Source organism: Chlorocebus sabaeus, chromosome X (genome assembly GCF_047675955.1).
Source record: "Chlorocebus sabaeus isolate Y175 chromosome X, mChlSab1.0.hap1, whole genome shotgun sequence".
Taxonomy (NCBI): domain Eukaryota; kingdom Metazoa; phylum Chordata; class Mammalia; order Primates; family Cercopithecidae; genus Chlorocebus; species Chlorocebus sabaeus.
Genome location: NC_132933.1, coordinates 144,425,259 through 144,442,250, shown reverse-complemented (window position 1 = coordinate 144,442,250; position 16,992 = coordinate 144,425,259). Strand labels below are relative to the sequence as shown.

Sequence of the window (16,992 nt, the reverse complement as noted above, 5' to 3'; positions counted from 1 at the left end):
TATTTGCATATATATACACATGCATTTATAATTATATAGACATGCATATCTATGCACATTTCAAACCATGTATGTGAGTATTCCTTCAGGGAAAAAAACAGTATTAAATTAAACATCTCTGCGTTTTAGGTTGTTACAATATACACTGTAACACTCCATATTGAAAACACGTTTTGACTTAAGTTCATGCTACCAGGCACTAATTTGTAGCATAAAAAATTTTCCAAAAAGTAAGATATAATAGATTTGAAAGCATATGGGTGAATTAAATGCAAGTAACTGTCCTTCTCTATCAATCAAAGGCCTTTTTTAAACATTACCAAGAATATTCTGGCATTCAAATACCTTTCTTTGCTTAAGAAAAGGCAAATCTCTGCAAAGATTTAAACATGCTCAATAGTTGGGATTTTTTCATTTGAAGCAAGGAGTTTTGTGAATTTTCAGATGGTGAAACGAAAGTGCACCAAAAGCTGTTATCCACATTGAGGAAAATAAGGGAAAATATAAATAACGTATCAGGAAAATCTCTCACATAATACGATCAAATATTAAAAGGCATCCCCAAGAAATAATTTTCATTTCTCCAAGGTAAAATCTGGTTAGCAGCTTATTTCATTGAGTTCCTCTGGCTTGGGTGTCTTTTGTAAATCATAATTTCTAGAGGGAGCTTTCATTTACCTTTGCGTAAAGAGCAGCATAAGGTACTTAAAGTAGGAGTATTTTTAGATTTAAATTCGTTGGTATACTTTAGATTACACATTTTCATTTAAAAATCACCTAGGATAAAAATGATCTTAGGAAAGAGTTGAATAAACAAAGCTGTATAATCTTAGTTGATTTTTCATAGTGAATCAATAATTTTGTCAAAAATATATTTTATTGATTAGATTTATGCTTAGTGTTATATGTGAATTGTGTATTTGTTACTCTCCTTTTTGGGGCAGAGTTTGGTACTCCAAATTCAGGGAAAACTGAGTTCTGTTGTAATTCAATAGAAATGAGCGACACCATACATGAAAACAAAATTTAGCATTAAACAGGCCTATTCTTCATTTTCTCCAAGCTTGTAGGGAACTGGTGTCTGTCTTCACCAATCTACTGTTTCTCACTTGTCTCCAGATGCATCCGTGATTGACAGAAGTTCTTCCTGCACTAAAGTCACATAGGAGAGTACGGGCCTCTGAGCAGTTCCCACTGCCTCTGGAAGTGTGCATGTTTCGTGGCCGAAGTTCAACAAGCTTACACATCTGTCCAATTTCAAAAAATCTTTTTGAACAGTTTAGTATCTTTCTGGAGAAGGCTTGTAATGATGTGGATGACGATGCTTAAGATGAGATCCTAAAAAGTGACAAAATATGTCAGTTACATCCATTTATATGTATCAAATAAATGACAGAATTACTTTTATTTGTAGAAAAAGCACGAGACCCCGGCAAATGTTCCTTCCTATGGCCATGTCTCTCCTATTCTGAATCTGAATGTACAACCACACTCTTTCTCTCCTTTTCCTGTTTTTCTCTTCCTCTTTGATGCCTTCCTAAACCATAAAATAGGAAGAAAAAGACAAGCTCCTTTCCTTAAGCTCACACTTATTCAATCAAACCATAATCCTTTTTTATTTGCTCAAAGAAGTTTTAAAAATTATCAAATACTTTTGTTAAATGGAATTTCTATGAAGGAATATCAGAAAAGCATTTATTCAATAAAAATTTTAGAGGCTATCAAGCTCTCCCATTGTGATAGTTTTTGTTTTTCTTCAAATTATAAACATACCAAGTTATCAATTATAAGCATACCAATCTATCATTTTAAAAAATCAGAGTTAAAACTATGACTAATTCTCAATGTTTTATCCACACACTAATCATCAGACACTTTTTTTTTTTAAATTTAAGCTTGAAAATAAAGTAAACGAAGTACATAATTTAAAAATCAGCAAGAGGCTGTTTCGAAAATCTAGCTGACAATTTTCTTTTTAAATTTTACTTGATTTAGCAATAAATGAAGTAGGTGGACTTGGGTCATATCATGAAGAAAATTCATGACATTTATTACAGTAATATCTATGTAACAAGAACATAAGTTCCTTAGGAAAATATTATTTCCTATATTGTGATATTTGAAAATATTGATTTAAAAATATTTCAGTTTGATATGAAACTACAGATTTTTTTCCCGTATGTATTTACGGTTTAAAAGACAAGGAAAAAAGCATGCATTATATAGGGAAAAATGCAAGGAAGGAAAAAAAATAAAGGAAGGATAGAGGAAAGGAGAAAAGAAGAGAGGGAAGGAGAGAGGGATCGAGAAAGGAAACAAGGAAGGAGCAAAGAAAGGGAGAAAAGGGGGGAAGAGGAAGGGAGGGAGAAAAATAGCAATTAAGCATCAACTATGCATTTTATACTACAGGTACCGGAGTAGAATCTAGTAAGTCGGTACAAACCGGGAGAAAGAATTTCAGATGATGACAATTTCCCTATCTCATAGAAACTTGTAATAGTGTATTTATTTGTTTTCATTTTCCAGCAAGATTTTTCTCTATGTTCACAAGACCTGACAGGACGCCTTAATGCCCTGGCACCCCACTCACTGTGCGCTGAAGAGGGTGGGAGCTCCGGCGTCCGGAACGTCTTGATGGTGGCTGGCCCCTCCCCTCCTGGGGTCAGCACTTGCACTTCCAGTCGGTAAAGAGTAGACGGTCTTAGATTGGGCACTGTTAGGACATAGTGATCCTAAGGGGATAACATAAAAGAGGATGCTCACTGACAACCTTTCAGAGACAACGCACAATGCACAGAGAGCCCAGAACAGGTTTTCCCCCACTGGAGAATATCACACACAGGCAAGTCTGGTTGCTTTGTAAAGGCACAGTTTAATTTATAGGCTTTTTCTCATTTGTGGGGGTTCTCTGCCATATGGTTTCTTAGCACCTCACTCAATTCTTGGCAGCCTAAGACACTTGGCAGAGTTAAAATATGCTGAGGCGCCAGTTCTCAGGGCTCACTCCTGGGATTTTATTTATTTATTTTTTAATTTCTTAACATAAGACTTTTGCATGGTTTAAAGTCTTCAGTTGCACATCTTGTGATATGAATTCTTGATAATCCAAATTTCAGTGAATGAGCCAACTGTTTTTCTTAAAACACAATATCTATCAATGCCCACAACTGAAAGTGTTTATTTTTATGCCAACACATTCTTCTCAAAACTCAATAAAACCCAGTACATTTATAGAATAACTACTCTCTAATTCCATGGAATTTTTCCTTCTGAGATTTCAGTTGTGTTTCTTTCCCTCCCCCGCCCCGCCCCCCTTTTGGATTTTATAACGGTAGTTGGCTACTCTAAGGGCATTTTCAGGGAGGGTAAAATCCCACACTATTTTTTTTTTTTTTTTTTTTTCTGAAGCCAAGGAATTAAGTGACCTGGAAGACAGGCCAACTCATTACAGCCTCGAGCCAAATTTGAAATTGGGGGGAAGACAGACAAACAACAAGCTTCTTTTAGCTATTCCCCCCCAACCCTCCCCAATTCAAGACTTCAAACAGGGCATGTCCACTTGGACCAGAGAGACATGAGGTTAACAAAGATAGAAGAAAATGGCTCAATCACTTACATACAAGATAGGGTAAGGTCTTTTCATGAGTTGGGTCTAGCCAGCAAACTTTATCTAGATGGCAGCTTATGCTACTTCTTAGCTATGCACAGTCACATTTGTAATGTGTTAATGCTTGCAAAAGATACACTCAGAAGAAGAAAATGCAAAAATAAGACTCAATTGTACAGCACACAGAATGACAGAGGTAGCCACCTCTGAAGGTCAGTATAAAGGAGCAGTAGATACCGATGACACGGACATAGTATAAGAGGTGGGACCTACGGAAGGCAGGATCTGGGACTGTGAAATAATGCTGTTGGGTAGGCTGTTCTGTCTGCTTTCCGTAGTGACCTCAGCCCAAGTCACTTGAAACCCAGTCATGGGTTGATAGAGATTGGCCTTGGCCATCTTCCAAGAAAAGTGGCCCGTGATGTTCACATCCTGGACGATGAATGAAGCAGAAAGGTTCTCAGGCTTAGCTAGCACCTTAGAAAGAACATGACCTGCAGCAATGCAAGAAGGAAAACCAGGATTAGGTGACTGGAGAAGGTGTGCCCATGGGATCCACTACAGGAATTTTCAGCGGCCAGTCTGTGGGATGATATTAATAGAAGCAATGTGACTTCGTTCTTTAAACATGGGTTCAGGCAATCACCCCTTTGACATATGGGGATAGGTTGAGTAGGAATCTCCTCACTACACCTTTGTACTAAATGCTCCTTCCAATCTTTCGGGGGTCATTTTTAGAATGCTCTTTTGAAGTTGGAAGCAGGAGAGCAGTTTAGACCCTGGCAGGACTTAACTATTTCTTAAAGAATAGCATTGACTGCAGTGAGAAGGTAAATATTAAAGCTGTTAGAAGAGTTATTAAATCCAAGGCTTTTTTTTTTTCTTTAGAGGCAGGATCTTGCTATGTTGCCCATGCTGGTCTGGAACTCCAGGTTCAAGTGATTCTCCCATCACAGCCTCCCAAAGTACTGGGATTTCAGGCATGAGCTGCCATGCCTGGTCAAATCCAGGGCATTTAAAAGAGTTTTTCCCACCGCAAGACAGGGACTCTGGCAAGGAAAGGGGTTGGAAGGTACAGATGTGAGGTTTGCTAGGTTGGCATGGAAAGCGTGTGAGTATAACCCACACAGCAAAGAGGTGGGATAAAAATGAAATAATTATATCAAACTTTGCCAAAACACAAGCGGTATCTAAATGTTTGCCTTCATTTCCAAAGGGTAACATTACTATCAAAGGACATCTTTCCAAGGCTGTTAGGCTTTAAAATAACACATTCATTCCTACATATATTCTGTCCACATTGGGCCATCATTACACAACTTAGAAAGAGAGGCACTTTTGGTTTTTATGGTCTTGTGAAATGCAGTTTGGCAAGGTTTGCAAAGTGCTGCTGACACCTCAGACCTAGATGCAGAAGTCCTTCAGGTGAAAACGTACCTGCTTCGCCAGGGCAGCCAACGGGCTTGTGGCTCTTCCCCTTAAGAGCAGAGCATGGTGGAGTAGTGAAGAAAATGGCCTCTGCCTTGGAGTGACCTTTTGGCCGTATTGCTTGGACAGTCACCTTATACTTACAGGAAAATGACAGATCTTGAAGAATTATATAATTTTCCTAGAGAAAGAGAAAGAGAATTATGCTAGCAATAAGTCTCATTAGGGATTAAAAAACACTGGCAAGAATTGAAATCATATTCCATCCAACAAGGATGTTTTCCTATATAGTGTTTTCCTATGGCTTTTATAAAAAGTACAAAGCACGCACTGTCTACATTTTGATTAATGACAATTGTGAAACACTCCCATGGCTGCGGGATAGACCTTCTAGAATTAAACAGTATCATCATAATTCCTCATCAAAGCATGCTACTTCTAAGGTCACAACCCGCATTTCTGAGCTGGCAGCAGTGCAGGCAGTGGTGTAAAGCTGTAAATACAAATCTAACTTTTTTCAGTTAAAAAGAAACTAATGCCGGCTTCTCTGAGATAGAATTAGTTTATATGTCAGTTTTTCTGTTAAAAAAATGATATTCTTTAGCAATGTAATTTTTCCCTTTTTTGGAGTGCTGTTACTGTTTTCTGCCGTAATGTTGTGATTAAATATAAATAAAAGAAAGAGGCTAAATGGTAATGAGTTAGGGGCTAAGAATATAACTTTACGATAATGTCGAAAGATGACATTTCCTGTGATAATAGGTGTGTACCTCTGTTTGTTTTATATTTGGCTAAGTTGCACTTACCCATTCTGTTTTGTATTTACCAATTCTTAATGTATATGTATAAAAGTGCAGATGGATAGCTGGGCACGGTGACTCATGTTATATTCCTAGCTACTTGAGAGGCTGAGGTGGGAGGATCGCTTGAACTCAGGAGTTTGTAACCAGCCTGGGCAATATAGTGAGACTTCATGCTTTTGTGTGTGTGTGTGTGTGTGTGTGTGTGTGTGTGTGTGTGTGTGTGTTTAATTATTTTAAGAGAGAAAAAAAGGCACAGATGGAACATCTCTGGTACTCATTGGATGATGGGTAGGGGGTTTTGCTAGAAAGCAGCAGGGCTGATGGGAAAAACATGAGACAATAATTAAAATGAAAACTGAGGCTTGAGTGATTTACTTAAGGGAGGAGTGGAAGTGGCTGCAGGTGACACAGCACTGAATGTTCAAAAGAGATGGGGAGTGACCTCCAGGCCTGCTGGCCCTTCATCCAGATGGTGACAGGAGATGGGGTGCACCCAACTCTGCAGCCAGTTAGTATAAACAGTGAATAGGAAACAAATCAATCTGGACAATGCAAGCCCAACCCAAGCCCAAGCCAAGGCCGCCATGTCTCTTCGGGAGTCTGAATTGCTTTTGTTTGGAAATAAATCTGCTCTTTATATGGGACTGTATTGGAATCCAAGGTTAGCTATTAAGGATCCTGTTTTACAGATATTTCAAGATTGCTTTCGTGTTGCACAGGAGGCAGACATCTGCAGCAGTAAGTAAATTAGTGGATGCTCCATTGTAGCATAAAAACAAATTATAATAGGCTGGGCGCGGTGGCGCAAGCCTGTAATCCTAGCACTTTGGGAGGCCGAGACGGGCGGACCACGAGGTCAGGAGATCGAGACCACCCTGGCTAACACGGTGAAACCCCGTCTCTACTAAAAAATACAAAAAACTAGCTGGGCAAGGCGGCCGGCGCCTGTAGTCCCAGCTACTCGGGAGGCTGAGGCAGGAGAATGTTGTGAACCCGGGAGGCGGAGCTTGCAGTGAGCCGAGATCGCGCCACTGCACTCCAGCCTGGGCCACAGAGCGAGACTCCGTCTCAAAAAACAAACAAACAAACAAACAAACAAAAACCAAATTATAATAATTGGATCTAAAGGTTTAAAAATAAATACAGATAAGTTCTAAGGCCCTAGAAGGATAATTTTTCAGGAGTTTGATTTTTATTTCTACCAGATATATTACGTCTTCTCAGCAAATAGTTGTTACCACTTTCAGAGTTCCTAAAGATGATAAGCCTAGGATTGGGGAATCGCACTGACATAAGCCCAGTTCTGTGGGGTTCTGAGGCACACACATATCAGTAAAACAGAAACCTCACCCATCTGCCCACAAAAATGTTAATAATTCTCGCTTCCGTTTATTTCTTTCTCCACTTTTCAAATCAATTTCCCTATTTAGAATGTCTGTTGAATTATTTTACTGAAGGTCACAAACATTGGAGCTAACTTAAGGATAAATAAAGGGACAAACTTTAGTGAACATGAGACAAATCAAATCCAGTAAAACAGAAAAAGAAGCTGTGTATTTCTGAAAATCCAGTGACTTGTTTTATCTCATTATCTTAAAATTATGCCAGTAGGTCTGGTTCTTAAAATATGGTGCTTGCTTTAGAAAATGTTCAAAACAAAAATATTCTAGTTACATATCACAAATCAAAACACTGTATGTTTGGGGCTATGTCTTTGGATTTTTTAAACTGTCCTGAGGTATTACATATAAATTGGCATCAAAGTGTATTATACACTTTGTATAATACAATGACCTCTTAAACATTTTGTGTTGGTTTGTTGATTCTAATCTATAATTCATGTACTAACCCCCAAATATTTAGAATAATATTTTGGGCAATATTGACAGAGTTGCTATCCTCAGAGAGTTTAATGTTCTCTTAAAGTTAAAAGGCAAAATATTGGTGCATGCTATACAGGACAGGGAGATTATTTCACTAACTGAGCTGATGCATTTAGGGACATGGTGCCAAATGATAGAGTCACATAGAAATTCACTTGTACAATTACACCTTTAGATCACGGTGACATGTCAAAATTCAGAAAATAATTCAAAGGTTTTGTCCAGTTAAGATGAAGCACACAGATACTCAGGCATATTTTCACCTGAAATATGGGAGTTCTTTAAGAACTGTGTCTTTAGTCTCTGCACTTTAGGTTTTGCTCCATGATGATAACAGAGTAAGCTCCCAGTGCAATGGTGTGAATGGATAAAATAATGAGTGAATAGAATGATCATTCTGTTTTCCACTTCCATCAAGTCATTACTCAATAGCTGATTTGTGAGAATGAGTTATCTGTTTGACATGTCTAGTTTGTATATCCTCCGGTCTAATTATGTTCACAGATCAAGTTGGCCCAGAGATCATGTCCTTACGTGGGTCATGCCAGATGATGCCTCTGATCCGGTTGTTCTGTTGTGGGCACACACTTCAGGAAACCACCGCACGTGATATCGGTTGACAGTAGGATCTATAATGACAAAACACACAACCAAAAATAATAGGCTGGATGTTATATTCCATGTAGCCTGGGGTTCTTGAACTTGAGAGGAGAAAAGGAGAGGAAATGAAACTCTACAGGTGACCAGTAAATGCACAGGTGAGTCAAAGGAGGTGAGATTCTGATTACTTAATAATTATAATAATTAATAATTCTGAATACTTAATGATTAAGAACAAAGTAAGGGAAAAAAGTAATATACTGCCAAGGGAAAACCTGTGCTGAAGTGCAAGTACTAAGTAGAAAAAAAAAATTAGTAAAGTCATAGCAAAATGATTCAAAAGATATCTTGAGAATAACCTAGCCGTGGTTTTTACAGCAGGCAAAGCCCTATAGTGAAAGGTAACACCTAGCAACAGCTCTCGTAATTCCTGTTGTAGAAGAGAATCATCATCAGTTTTTCAATCCTACATTTTTTTTTTAAATAAAGGCGAGATACTATTGAATCCACACAAGAACAAAAACATTGCCTTCACACTTGCAGAATTGGCTATCCATGTTTATTTCCTGTTACGTATTGCCATAAAGAAGTTCTTTTGTCAAAAGGATAGGGATATATGCTTCCCACTCCCCCTTAACCAAGTGCATCGTGGCATTTCTGTATGGCTGATCCCTACCGAAATATGACTTGGTGTTCTCAAACACAGGCCAGAAGACTGACCTTTTGAACATGTTTATTCCCAGGGCAAGAGGCATATTTTCTGTACATTTCTTTACTTTGGACGATAAAGTGGGGGAAAAAAAGAGAAAATAATGACAAGCAACTCAGTGAGTGTGGGAAAGCAGGCCTTGACAGTCTCGGGTTTATTAATCACCCCAGTGTGTCCAAGGGGTGTGAAATGGCACCAAACGGCACTACTTTGCAGGTGATTAACATCTTGTCCCCAACATCATGCCAAGTGTTTGATGGGGGTTTTCAGAGGACAAAACTCTTTGATGAAATTGGGTTGATCTAGTGGGAACTTTGCTTTGAGCACTTTGGAACCAGAAAAGAACTTTAAATGAGAGAAAGCAAACAGATATAAAAGTGGGCACTCAGGGCATTTAGTTAAAAGAGCAATCACGTACTAGAGGTTTTAATTTTTACATAGCAGACATCAAGCGTTTATTTTTTTAAAAAAGAATTATAGGCTATGCACAAGGCTGACGTCAATCACTGAGTGTGTTCATGTTCTTCCATTCAACAGCAGTGAAATAATCACACAGGAGTGGCTGCTGCCCTCCTGAATTTTACATAGAAATGGGGCCAATAATAACAGAGAATAAATATAATACATAGATAAGATAGGTATTATGTTAGAAGGTAGTAAGTCTACATATAAATACAGAAGGTGGCTGGGCACCGTGGCTCACGCCTGTAATCCCAGCACTTTGGGAGGCTGAGGCAGGCAGATCACAAGGTCAGGAGTTCGAGACCAGCCTGGCCAACATGGTGAAACCCCCTCTCTACTAAACATACAAAAATTAGCCAGGCATGGCGGCAGGCGCCTGTAATCCCAGCTACTCCGGAGGCTGAGGCCAGAGAATCTCTTGAAACCGGAAAGCGGATATTTCAGTGAGCCGAGATCGCCACTGCACTCCAGTTGGGGCAACAAGAGCGAAACTTCGTCCCCCCCGCCCCCGCCCCCACAAAAAAAAACCCAGAAGGTAAGAGCAGCAGGGTGAATTGACAAAAAGTGCTGATTTTATATAAGGCGGCTGGCGTGTGTTCAATTCTGAGTCAGGACTTGAAGAAGGTGTAGCAGTGGGTAGCGGCACTGCAGAGGCCTGTGGGAGGGCGTTCTCAGCCAGCCCTGTCCAACAGAACTGGCGGTTGGGATGGAAATGTTCTGTCTGTGGTAAACACTAGTCACCTGTGCCTATAAAGCACTTCACATGTCCTCTGTTTAACAGAGGAATTAGATTCTTTATTGTTTCATTTTAATTAATTTACATTTAAACAGCTGCAGATGGCCATGGTTACAATATTGGGCAGCTTAAAAGCTCTACCAGCAGGGAATACACAGCACGTGTCAAAGTGCTGACATGAGAACGGAGCATGACAGATGACTGAGGGTCTTTGGTGAAGAGCAGTCAGGGGACTTGGGGTGGCTATGTTACAGGAATATGAGGAGGCTTGGCTGCCCTGGGGATCCTCTATATCCTAAAAATCCTTTACATATTTTACAATGCAATTATATTTTCATAGGAGGCAGCATCAAGAGTGACACACGGGGCACTCCTTTTGGGTTCCCTCCCTTTTGTTAGCCCTAAATCTCGCCATGTCTGAGTTCACTGCACTTGCATCTTCTCTCTGTGTCACCTCCATCAATCACCTCATTGATTCCCATGGCTTGAAAAATTTTTCTGCTGACAGCTCCCAAATGTCTGCTTCCACCTGAGCTAGTCCCTTGAAGAGCTGATGCTCCCTCCTTCCTCTCCCATGTGGAGGCTTTCCAAACTCAACTTTGCTGAAGCTACCATGTTGATTTCTGCACCCCAACTTCTCCTAGCATTCACGCTTTTCTTTCTGGCTGTAGGATACAGAATTTTAACCCCACAGACGACCTTCGAGGAAGGTGGGCTTCAGCAAACAACTCCAGCAGCCTCAGTGAGCCTCATTCCCTTTATCTGAAAATAAGGATACTAATTCAGCCAATGCAATAGGTTTGGTGTGAGTTTTAAATGAGTTCATGTACTGGTTTTCTATAGCTGCTGTGACAAATTACCATGAGTGTAGCTGCATAAAACAATATAAATGTCTTCTCTTCTGTAGGTCTGAAATGGGTGTCACTGGCCTAAAATCAAGGCAGGCCTGTACTCCTTTCTGGAGGCTCCAGGGAAGAATGTATTTTCATGACTTTTCCGGTTTCTAGAGGCTTCTGGCGTTCCTTGGCTGGTGGTGCCCTTTCACCAGCTTCAAAGTCACTAACACTGGGCTGAGTCCTTTGCACCATGCCATCTCTCTGATTCTTGCACTCTGCTTCCCTCTTCTACTTTTAAGGACTTTTGTGATTGTATTCGTTTCCACCCAAATAATTAAGGGTAATGTCCCCATCTCAAGGTTGGCTTTGAGTCACTGAATGGCTTTTCTCTGCCCTCTGAATAAAGACACTAATACTCCTTAGCCTGGCTTCCAGGTCTCCACTGCCTCTGCATATTCATCTCATGCAGAAACTCCTCTCATTCCCAATGTTTTGTTTGATTCTGTTGTTACTTCACGAATCCCTGTCAACCCCATTTGGCCAGAGCTCCATAACTACAAAGATAATGCCTATTTGCTAGCACTGTTGCATAAACAAAGATGAGCACGGTGCCTGGCAGGTGATAAACAGACAGTAAACATTTAATGAATAAATCAGTGAAAGAACATATACCAGTTCAAATTCACTTTTCTTTCTCTACTCATTCTGGCAACAGTGAAAATAATTCCTTATAATCTAAGATATGGAAGAAATAGTGTGAGAAGACATGATATTACATAAGGTAATTAAAAGCAATCTGAAAAAGTAAAATATAAATTAAACTTAGATTTAAAATGCCCTGAAAGTATTGTAAATGGCACCCCCAAATGACCAGTATGGGGACATTTATTTTTTAAAAGCAAGCCCTAAAAATGTCCACACTCGTTTATGTGACTTGAGTTCAATTTTAACAGGTCGATTCATAGATATTTGCTTTGATGGAAGTTATTTATACAAACATCATGTCCTTAGTTTTATCTTGCCAATTAATAAAATCCTAAGAGCTTGTGTTTTAGGTTATGACTGCAGGTCTCAATCTGTAACTAGAATATTAAAAATAGCAGAGTTCAGGCTGGGTGTGGTGGCTCATGCCTGTTATCCCAGCACTTTGGGAGGTTGAGGCGGGTGGATTGTCTGAGGTCAGGAGCTCAAGAGCAGCCTGGCCAGCATGGTGAAACCCTGTCTCTACTAAAAATACAAAAATTAGCCGGGTATGGTGGCACATGCTTGTAATCCCAGCTACTCGGGAGGCTAAGGCAGGAGAATCGCTTGAACCCAGGAAGTGGATGTTGTAGTGAGCTGAGATCGTGCCATTGCATTCCAGCCTGGGCAACAAGAGTAAAACTCTGTCTTAAAAAAAATAATAAAATAAAATAAATAGCCAAACACTTCCTGAAGGGCTGTATATGAAAATTCTGTGCTAAATACCCAACTGATCTGGTTCCTTAGCTTAATTCTTTCCACAAATAAATGACATTACAAAGTACTTGAAAATTATTTTTAAGTGATAAAAACTTTACTTGTAATATGCTTCAACTATGGTTCAAAAATTAGATGGATCTAATTTTCTTTTCAAATAGATCTAACTCACAGTGTCTGGCATAAATAAAGGACTCTAAAATTTTTCATTAAACGTGAATTCCTCAGTTTGCAAAAGTCTAATGACCAAGAATGATAGGGTTATTGACCTTAGAGCTCTGAGAAAGAGGCAATCCTTGGGTTCCCCAGAATAATAATTGCTGTAAAAAGAATTGTAAGTCATAGCATCAGGGAAGGGGGCACACACTCAGAGAGGTGTCACAGAATGCCAATTCCTATGCAAATAGGGTAGGGATTTTTGTCTGCCTCTTTGCAGTATTTTAGCATCTGAAATGGTGCATTGCATACAGTAGGTGCTCAATAAAGGTTAGTTGAATGAAGTCTTCTCATGGATCAATGCCCCATACTCTATCTGTAAAAATGATTTGGTGAAACAGAACTTTCTGATGTTGTACAACTAAAGTAAGAATTTCTGAGTACCGCATAGGCACGCTACTTAAAATAGAAGCATGAATGTTTCCTCTATGTCTGAGCTAACTTTTCACATTTATGTTGTAAAAACACAAAGTCTAGAGCTAGAAAACCATCAAGGTGCAGTGGCTCGTGCCTTCAACCCCAGCGTTTTGGGAGGCTGAGGCTGAAGGATCACCTGAGGCCAGGAGTTTGAGACCATCCTGGGTGACATAGGAAGACTGCATCTCTACAAAAAATAAATTTAAAAAAAAATTAGCTGGGCCGCCAGGCACTGTGGGTCACACCTGTAATCCCAGCACTTTGGGAGGCTGAGATGGTTGGGTCACCTGAGGGTGGGAGTTCGAGACCAGCCTGACCAACATGGAGAAACCCTGTCTCTACTAAAAAGACAAATTAGCCAAACATAGTGGCGCATGCTTGTAATCCCAGCTACTTGGGAGGCTGAGACAGGAGAATCGCTTAAACCCGGAAGGCAGAGGTTGCAGTGAGCCGAGATTGTGCCATTGCACTCCAGCCTGGGCAACAAGAGAGAAACTCCTTCTAAAAAAAAAAAAAAAAAATGAAAGAAAGAAAAGAAAATTAGCTGGGCATGGTGGTGCATGTCTGTAGTCCCAGCTTCTTGGGAGGCTGAGGCAGGAGGATTGTTTGAGGCCAGGAGTTTGAGGATGCAGTGAGCCATGATCATGCCACTGCACTCCAGCCTGGGTGACAGAGCAAGACTCTGTCTCTACGACAAAAAAAGGAAAGAAGAAAGAAAGAAAAGAAAAAGAAAGAAAGAAGGAAAGGAAAGGAAAGGAAAGGAAAGGAAAGGAAAGGAAAGGAAAGGAAAGGAAAGGAAAGGAAAGGAAAGGAAAGGAAAAAGGAGAAAGAAAGAAAAGAGAAGAAGGAGAGAGGGAGGGAGGGAGAGAGGAAGGAAAGGAAGGAAGGAAGGAAGGAAGGAAGGAAGGTCAGAAAGCCTAAAACAATTGTTTATTCTATTATTACACAGTAAAAATGAACTAATATCAATAGAGTAATAAAATTACTAACAAAATTAGCTAAGTGAAATTGTTTTAAAATAGTTTGTTCTATAAATGCAATGTTGAAAATATTTATTTTCTCCAAGAGCATTCACTATTATAACCCAACTACTATGTGTATTAAGTAAAGAAAGCTAATATTTGACGTTTAATTCATTTATCTATGAAACTACATGCTACATCCTAATAACTGAAACTGTCACTGAAAAATGTTGAGGGAAATGAATAGATTTGGGCTTTTAGGTCCCTAACTCCAAGTCCAAAAGCAATATTTTGCCCACCATCACTTTTAGCAATGTGACGTAAGAACCCATTTCTGTTTATAATGGAGTTTTGATTAATGAACAAGATTCTTTTCTTCCCTTATTTGCCAAAAGCATTAAGTCCTTTTAGGTTTTCAACTCAGTGTGTCCACAATTGGAAATAAATTATAATTCAAAAATATTCAGCTACTTGTCAAGGAGTTTGAAACCACTTTAGATGGGTCTATTGAGTTTCATACAGAGCAGACAATTTCTCATTTTACAAAGTCAAAAAATCCAGAAAATCCAGCCAAAGTGTCCTTTCCCATGACAGAAACGGTGCTGATATTCACATTCCATACAGAGCTCCTATGCTAGTAATACTGAGTCCATTTCAAAGGTCTCCTTTCCTACATGTGTGATAATTACGAATAAGAACATGTTTTATGAATGTCTGGGGAAACTTTGGTTTGGGATTCTGTAGATCATGTGGTGAGTACATAAAAGGTTTCTGGAAGGAGGAGAAATGTGGAATAAGTTTGAAACACATACTTTCCTCTTCGTTGTTCTTTGGACTTTCCAAAGCTTTCTGCCACTCCCTTCTATCATGTGTTCAACATCATGAGCTCTGCTACAATTTATATGTACATTTGGCTTTCAAATTTAAAATAGCAAGGGAAATTGGAATGGAGAAAATGTAAGAAAAAGGACTTTTTGGAAAAATACGAAACTCTAATTAGAGCATGAGCTGTTCTCAGCTCCTGATAGTGAGTGGGTGTGTGATCCAATGGAAATCAACTAACATTTGCAGATCCCCTGACAGTATAGGCAGTGGATTGACCATAGCCCCAGTCAAATCCACAATACTATCACACAGCTACCTCCTGAGCTACAAGTATGTATTTCTGACTGCCTATAACATTTTCTGGCTATCATGCAGTTATCTCAAATTCAACACACCAAAACCAAATTCTCCATAGCATGGAGACATATCCCAGGAAACATACCATAATTCTACTGCTCACAGTCTTTGTTAATTGAAGTACTGTTAGTCATTCAAGCTAGAAGGTAAACACTCCATTTAGATCCATTTCTCTTTTTCCCTTCAGCCAGGTCTTAATATCCAAGTGGCCATACATCCTGGCTTTCTTACAGTCTATGTCTGTTGGTGGGGAATAATGTTTACAAATGCCTCCTTTTATTCTCAAATAAATCCCACTTCAGACAATAAATTATGTGGACACTTGTGTAATACTCTTACGTAACTCGCCAACCTTCCTCCTACTACTGCTGTCTTTAATTCACGATCTGATTATTTCTCGTCTTGGCTACTGAAATTAAATGACATGCTCTCTCTGAACTTTTCCAGTCCATTCTCCTTGCACGCTTGCTTTTGCTAACATCTCCAAGTCCTACTCAGACCTTCCCCTGCTACTTCACATTCCTTTCCTCCACATAGAACAAAATCCAAGCTTCCTGGCATAACATATAAGCTTCTCCATCACTCGACATTGATTTGTCTCTCCAGCCTCACACAGTCACTTCCCCAACCTCACCAATACTTGACATTCCGGATCTTTCTCCCAGCTGCACCTCTTCATTTCCTGGGCCAGAAGTGTTCATCTTCCCTGGCCAAAAAAAGTAATCCAGCCTTAAAATGTCCCTTAAACTTTACCTCCTCTGTGAAAATTCTCTCTGCACACATCAAAATCTCTCCGCTCTCAACTACTTCAGCTGTTTATCCAGACTGCTGTGAAGAATAACGTCTTATTATGTGGCAACTGCCTATCTGCCTAAGCCTCAGAACTGCAGGTTCCTTAAAGGTAGGAAATATGTCTTATCCATTATTGTATTCCCATCACATGGCACAGAGCCTAGCATAAAGTCGGTAATTTGTGTCCATTTGCAAAAGAAGACAAAAAGTAAATAGAAATGCATTCATTGATATATCTAAGTTAATTCAAAGGATTTTTTTGTTTTGTTTTGTTTTTATGGAGTCTTGCTCTGTCACTCAGGCTGGAGTGAGTCAGTGGCGCAATCTTGGCTCACTGCAACCTCTGCCTCCCGGGTTCAAGCGATTCTCCTGCCTCGGCCTCCCAAGTAGCTGGGACTATCGGCACGCACCCCCATGCCTGGCTAATATTTGTATTTTTAGTAGAGACGGAGTTTCACCATATTAGCCAGACTGGTCTCGAGTTCCTAACCTGGCGATCCACCCGCCTCGGCCTCCCACGGTGCTGGGATTACAGGCGTGAGCCACCATGCCTGGTCAATTTGAAGTTTTAAAACTTCACATTTTCAAATGAAAGTTGAACATACCATTTTTGGATGCATTAAAATACTCATCTAAAGACTCTTATTACTGTTTGCAATGTTTACTATATATCTAAAGGATCAACTTAAAAGAACAATCAGACCTTTCTTCCCTTTCTTTTTTTTCTATATTTCCTTTGTCACTTTAATTGAAAATGAAAAGATTCTGCTACCAGCTGTCAGACACAGGATTTGTACAGGAAAATAAAACTCTATTTGCTTTTACATCTTATTATTTTGGTAAAGGGCTTGGCGTACTCAGTAGAGTCATAAGTATTCTGTCTAGATATTTTTACACAATG

General features: G+C 39.5%; 1 protein-coding gene across 1 annotated transcript in view; it reads right to left on the bottom strand.

Moving 5' to 3' along the window:
• Nucleotides 1–1,064: 1,064 nt before the first annotated feature.
• Nucleotides 1,065–16,992, bottom strand: part of ANOS1 (anosmin 1) — a 199,749-nt gene continuing 183,821 nt past the window's right edge. The window contains exons 10-14 of the mRNA XM_037986319.2: nucleotides 8,256–8,350; nucleotides 5,045–5,216; nucleotides 3,881–4,101; nucleotides 2,591–2,732; nucleotides 1,065–1,338 (exon numbers count right to left, since the gene is read on the bottom strand). Coding sequence (XP_037842247.2) covers nucleotides 1,280–1,338; nucleotides 2,591–2,732; nucleotides 3,881–4,101; nucleotides 5,045–5,216; nucleotides 8,256–8,350 — 689 coding nt within the window. The 3' untranslated portion in view covers nucleotides 1,065–1,279. The remainder of the gene's footprint in view (nucleotides 1,339–2,590; nucleotides 2,733–3,880; nucleotides 4,102–5,044; nucleotides 5,217–8,255; nucleotides 8,351–16,992) is intronic.